The sequence below is a fragment of the Habropoda laboriosa genome, unplaced genomic scaffold (assembly GCF_001263275.1).
Source record: "Habropoda laboriosa isolate 0110345459 unplaced genomic scaffold, ASM126327v1 scaffold47, whole genome shotgun sequence".
NCBI lineage: Eukaryota > Metazoa > Arthropoda > Insecta > Hymenoptera > Apidae > Habropoda > Habropoda laboriosa.
Genome location: NW_017100176.1, coordinates 530,749 through 537,767, shown reverse-complemented (window position 1 = coordinate 537,767; position 7,019 = coordinate 530,749). Strand labels below are relative to the sequence as shown.

General features: G+C 35.3%; 1 protein-coding gene across 1 annotated transcript in view; it reads right to left on the bottom strand.

Moving 5' to 3' along the window:
• LOC108578789 (peripheral plasma membrane protein CASK) overlaps nt 1-7,019 on the bottom strand; it is a 280,873-nt gene extending 273,854 nt beyond the window's left edge. The window contains exon 1 of the mRNA XM_017942185.1: nt 6,417-7,019. Coding sequence (XP_017797674.1) covers nt 6,417-6,475 — 59 coding nt within the window. The 5' untranslated portion in view covers nt 6,476-7,019. The remainder of the gene's footprint in view (nt 1-6,416) is intronic.

Genomic DNA, 7,019 nt, shown 5'->3' with positions numbered 1-7,019 from the left:
TGAAGTGTGTTGGCTCCCTAATTAATTAACAAATTCCACGAAATATAATATAATACGAAAATTAGAGCAGCTCTTGGAACTTTGATAACTTTATAGTTACAGATTGTAAAATCTGTAGGTATTTCAAACAGAAGCAGTTTCTCTTACGCATAAATATGACTCCATAATACCCCGCAATATAACTGAATTCTCGTACTTAAATACTGCTTCTTGAATGAAATACACCTTGAATGAAAGTAAGTAGAGAGTTTTGTAATGAATATTAGAAATTTCGTTATAAATTATTCTTAGAATACCGAAGTTAGTACGGTCATTCATGGGCAAATGACCATGGAGTTTAACTATGAACGAAAATCAATATTCTGCTCAAAGATACTAAGAATAAAAGATAAATAAACTGTCGACTCTTAAATTCTTAAGGAATTTGTCCAGGATCCATATTAAAGTTATCGTAAAATTAAACAATTCAGTATTTAAGAAATATATTTGAGTATCGATTGACACGAATAGAATCAACGTAATATCATTTTTCACGCTTGATTTTATTTGCAGCACTAGAATAATGTATTAAACTCTGTTTTATTTATTTTTACTAGTTGAATTATGCTGATTTATTATTTGAAATATATTTATGAAAAAGTGAAATTCACAATATTATTTGCAGGAAGCTAGTTTCATTATAATCACGATGACTCATTAGGATCGATAACACCCTGTTTCTATGAAGCGAAATCCAACTGCACATTATCATCGGCAACAATTGGAAACATGCCAAAAAGGAGTTATTCGAAATATATGGTGCACCTATTGCTTTGGAAATAAGTAAGTTATTACTACGATATTAGGAAAAAGTGGTAGATAATAAGCAATAAATTGGTCGATTTTTTTTTAAGAAGGGTCTAACCTATTTCGTCTATTTCTACATTTTCATGATAACGATTAGACTACTTTAATACAATATGTATTATAAGCACTACAAAAAAACGTTTCTAAAAATAAATAACAATAGCAAAATATTCCTTTTTTATGTTTGTATAATTTTTAAAATGATTTTCTATAAATACAGGAGGTCCAATGAGCAACTAATGCAATGGAAAATAAAAAATCATCACTTCTATGCCTAAACCTTGCAACTTTGCATATCTTCACTTACAAATAATCATGGAATATATGAAGTACCTATTTAGATTTAGATAACCCAAATCGTTGAGAAACTTGGACAATAACTTTGCTCTCTATTCAGGAAACTCCTTGATACAAATAATCCTTTGTAACAGAAACTCGATTAGTAACCACTTTGATAATACTTATACAGAATACTTGAAAATATGTTCTATGATAATCACACAGACTATTCAGTGTTCTATGCATAAAAAATTATCACGACATAAGTGTGAAAGTATTAAGTGTGTAAATTAATTTGGTGCCTTTTTAAATAAAATTTTTATTTTATTTATGGATCAAGCAATATAAACATTATCATCAAAAGAGTCTCCATTCTTTTTTATAACTTTGGTCCAATTTTTGACAAACTGCCACATTTCATCGCGAAAAATATGTTTGCGATTTCGATTCCGCGAAATTATTTATGCATTTTTTTAAAAACCAGAATAAGTAAAAATCAGCTGGAGTCAAGTCTGGAGAATATACAATGTGTGGCAGAATTTCCTAACCAAGATTAAAAATTGCATGCTGCAATTCAATTTTTTACATGTTTTGTGAATCACAGCATATTCTCCAAGAGCCGAAAATATCACTTTAGCAGCTTCAGCAATACTTTTCTTTGGCACAAATGCAAACAGACTGCGGTGCTTAATATGCGTCTTGTCAGCAGTCATCGTGAATACTAATATTTGAGGTTATGTTCGTCATTAAATAAAGTCATGTGAAATTAGGTAAACACAGATGGCCTTCCTTTAAAACTGCCATAAGACGTGGAAATATTTGAATTTAAAATACTTAATAGAGGCGGGTAAATATAAAAGGCATAGAATTCATTTGCACACCTAATAAAAACATCTTTTAATAAGAAGTTTTACACTCAGTACACTCATTCAAAAAAAGTCGCCGTACATCTCGTTAGAATTTATTTAGTGTTGTATAATTTCAACAGAGAAAGTAGTAAATCAATAGTTTTTACGTTATTTTATTTACTACAAAGAAGAATGATTTACACTCATTTGTTGACAATTAAACTAAGGAGAAAGAATAATGTAACAGAAATGAGATGACAAAAATTTCAGTACACTGTCTAAGAATTCAGTAAAATGTCTACAAACAAGGCTCCAAAGGCAAACACAAGCTAAGTACGTTCTTGTTTATAAGCAAGTAGGAAAGACGTTACTTAAAATATTCTTCCCATAATGGAAAATATTTGTTTATATTTATATTTGCTTGTTTAATTATTCACAAACGAATGTAAATTATTTATCCTCGTACTAATAGTGAACGTTATGTTTCTAAATAAAATAACGTAATTATTATTTCTGTTAAAATTATACAACGCTAAGTAACTTCTAATGAAGTGTACTCTGGAGACTTTGTTGATGGAGTGTGTATTATCTCAATTCTAAATGACAAATGATACGTTAATAAACTTTTGAATAAGGTCAGCTGAGTGTATCACTTGATAGTAGTATATACGTATTCCTCAAATAAATCATTCAGAAAATTGATAACACAGGATTAGGATATCTAATATTTCCAAAGCAGATAACACATTTACGTTCTCTAATTGCAGCGATAAAGAAATTCCTCGTTGAGCGAAAGTAGAATTAACCGATTTGTAAATAAGATCTCATCTGAAGTATTCATATATAAATAAATATTCCAAACGTATAGTCAATGGAAGAAATATACTGCGCTCGTATATTAAAGCATCAAGTAGGCGGCACAGCTTGATCTGGCCACAGCCAGGGCCGCTTATAGCACTCGGTTTTAGGGTCCGTTTAGCAAAGGGATGACAACTGATAATTAAATACTTATTTCATGTACTACCGGAGAAATAAAAAATGCCAATCTACAATTAATGTAGATCAATTGACTAGCGAAATTTTAAAAACGTGAATCTGATACAAACTGAAGTAAACAACATGAATGGTAATCATTGAAAGAAAACAGTGTAGATAAAGTAATCAAAATTGAAGCAGAATACAGGTGAAAACGAGAGCCATTAGAAGAATTTAAAGGAAAATAGAGCTCGGTGCAGGCGCGGTGAATACATTGTACAGCCCTGACTAAGGGTTCGCTTCCTTATCTTCTTATATTTCTCTCGATTACCTTGTTAGAACACTGGAAACGTGTTCACATTGACTCCTGGCCGATTTACAAGCTCGCTACATTTCTTCCACCGACTATACACATTTTGAAGGGAGAACTATGGTGTAGTGCAATATAGTTTTTCTTAGAGTTATCGAGAGACGAATTTATACAGGGTGTTCGTGTTATTAAGTACTAGCCAGCGTTGTTCTTGTAAATGGTAGGTACAAATAAGCAAGGAAAAAGTTTTACAGTGTTTTATAACCAACACAACAGCATATATCAACATTTGCAATATTTTTCAGAAAACCAAGGTGACCTTTACTTTTTCATACACCAACTCGCTATATTTCTTCCACCGACTATACAACTATTCCGATCTCAATCTTGCCGATACCAATTCCTCCATTGAACTTGATCGTTCGAACCCAAAATACTTACTCAACGAACATAAATCTGTCGACGAAAGAAACTCACATCCGCTATATCCATATATAGTACCTGACACCGTCAACCGAGAAGAAACACACGATAAAGCTGTACCATTGTCTTCAACAGTAGGCGACCGCTCAGCAATTAAGTTCAAGGGCAAATTCTATCATCAAGAATTTACTCTAACTTCTCAGAAAACATGTACACAGAGAGCCGCCAGTGTACACACGGACCCTCCAACGGCTGAGTTACGAAGGGGATGAAAAGTAGGGCGAGCATCGTAAAAGAATTCCTGGCCAAGTTGCATTTCACCTGCTATGTGCAAAGAGCATTAACGCTGACTTCTGTAATTTCGCGTATTTATTGGAACTTGTGTGTAGGGGGCGGTCGCTCGATCGAGCCGGATCAACGACGTTGAGAGTAGCGATGTACGTACGTCGTGTGTGTGTATGTGTGCGTGCGTGTTGGGGGGTGGGAGCAGTGGGAGGGAAGAGGGGGCGGGTGTAAAACACTTCGACGTTTTTCCATCGCTTCGCAACAGAAAACGTATTTCCATTTCTTCTCGTCGATGTGCTCTCCTCGATAAATTGGATTTTTAATTAACATTCTCCTCGCGGTCCCTGAGGTATAGTTACAGGAAAGAGAGAGGTGGTGGAGGGCGAGGGGTGGGGACGATGGGAGAGTGTAGAAAAAACAGCTAGAAGTCAACGAGTTTACGCAGTTTTAGTCGGTGTACGTGTGTGTACAGTGTAACAGGAACCTTGAAACAGTAGAACTCGTCACAGGATTTTACCACACAATCGAAGCACTTGAAATATTCGATTCGAACGAGAGTGAAGTTGTAACTATGTAATCCATTTTATCTACAAATGTATGTAACTGTACGTATGTAGTAATGTGTGTGTGTATGTATGTCGGGTATCGTGGGTAACGTGCATATAATTCGGGAAATGATATTTGATACATAATACACAAAGTGTTGCAGGGCATCGTGCAGTTTCACCGGTATTTTATTACCGGGCTCGTTTTTATACGTTGGTATTTTTATTAAATTTCCATCGAGGCAGAACAGCATGATTTCGAGCGTTTAAATAAAATGTTGCGCAGTATTCGAGTGCGCGGAAAAAACATCGCGCGTGCATATGTACATATGTATCTCGTAACGTGTAGGTAAAACGCTGTATGTTGATCGAAATTGAAAATTTTGTTCTATTCTTTCTGTTTTGTCGACTGACTAAACATTTATCGATAACTCATGAAGGCGAAAAATGAAAACCTTTCATCTGTTTATCAAGATTTTATTTTTACCATAGAAAGTATGTTAATAAAATTTAAAAATCTAAATTAGTTTTTATGGAAAAGTACATAGGTGTAGTTTTCAGATAAATTTAATATCGCCTAACCTCCGTTTGAATACAAAAAATAAAATATTTAAAAGAACGCAATAACAATAATGCTTCATTTAATCGTCTGTGGTAAACATTTTCTGATAACAGGATATAAAAACAATCTTAAAAATATTAATCTTTCAATAACTCTGTTTACAATAAACGACTTCCTTTAATTTTTTGTTTACATTTTTTTAGGGGAAATTTATTAAAGGAATGTAAAAACCTTTCATTTAATTGTAACCATCCCTTTTACAGCCTTGCTTTCCATATCTTACAGAAACGTTACTTACAAAAAAATTATAAAAACAGAAACTTATGAAAATTAAAAGGAAATAAAAAGTAAAAGAACTTTTTTAAATTTGTTACTTGTCGTTTATTCCTTGCCAAAAGTGTTTTGTTATATAAACTTTATTTTGTCGATAATAGAATATTGCTGTTGAAATTATTTCACTAATCAGAAATATATATAAAATTTGTGATTATGACACTACTTGTATTCTGATTATATCATTACATTGAAATCTTTATCAATACTATTCCAGTTAGTACATGTAAAAATGAATTGGTGCAACTGATAAAACGATAACAGTTCTTATGACCTTAACTTTCATTCATACAATGACTTTTGTACAAATATTCGATGCAGAGTACCTGTATATACTCCTTTTATCATTTTATACAGTTACAACCTGATGTTTCTTTACTCCATAACTGCCTAACATATGCTACTTAGAGTCAAAACTTTAAACCAAGCACGTTAAAGTGAGAACATTGAATATTCATATGAATACTCAATCATCAGTTACAAGCCAACAACTTCAATGAAACACAGCAATAGCGTTTGATATCGTACAAGAGCACGACATCATAGTTAAAGATACAAATGACAGTCCTTGTGTCTGCATGAAAAGGATTGCTCATATTGCTGAACATAATCTGCAGAAAGTTGAAATAAAACTTGCACGAACAGCACGTAGATCAGTTTTCTTCCTTGACACGCACCTTTCTCTGCTTTTGTATTATTACCCATTCGTCCCTTTTGAGACAACAAATATACGTCATCGTTCGTACACGCGGTGCATGCTTACGCGCGCGCAACCATATCCACATTCAATACGTGTACGCATAACCCTAGTCATACACACAAACGCACGCGCGCGCGCGCATACCGTCTGTCAAAGCATATCCTCTCCCCATCGAACAGTGTCTCATATCTCTTTCACCCCTCCCTTTATACTGCTTCGCATTTTAACACTTGCCCCCTCCCTTCCTCTCCCTATGACTCAACTAATGCAACGCAGCTGTCTCGTTCTTTCTCACGGATTCGTTACTCACTTGCCGATAATCTCGCAGAGCTCGTAAACCTCATCGAAGAGAACCTCGTCGTCCGCCATAGTGGCAACGAGGGGGTCGAAGAAGTCGACTGAACGAGGATGCTATACGCACCACAAGGCGCGTCGAAGTTATGCGAATTCGTAATAATTCGTAAAGCGTGCTGATACACGTCTCTCTCCTCCCGAAGTCTGAGCCCGACAGTGTGTTGTGTTCCGTGTCGTGCCGTGTGTAATACGCGGCGACGTGAACGTAGCCGCGTATCGTGGATTCACGGCCGCTTTCGTTCTCCCACTCTCTTCTCGCTCTATCTCTTTCTTTCTTCCGACCGCGACGAATTCGGTTTCCTCTACGCGCACGTTACGCACATATACACATCTATATATACACAACCGTGGATAATACACCCGTGTAGCACGCCCGATTGTCGTCGCACTGGCACTCGATCAGTACACGCGACTCCGTAACCGTATAGATGAGTTATGTTAGTAAACCGTACGTAAATTTTTGCACGATGGCAAGAATGCCGAATACTCAGTCGACACCGCCTTTAAGCCTTGCCTTACTGTCGCCGGCAAAGACAGCGTACACAACTGACGACAGTTC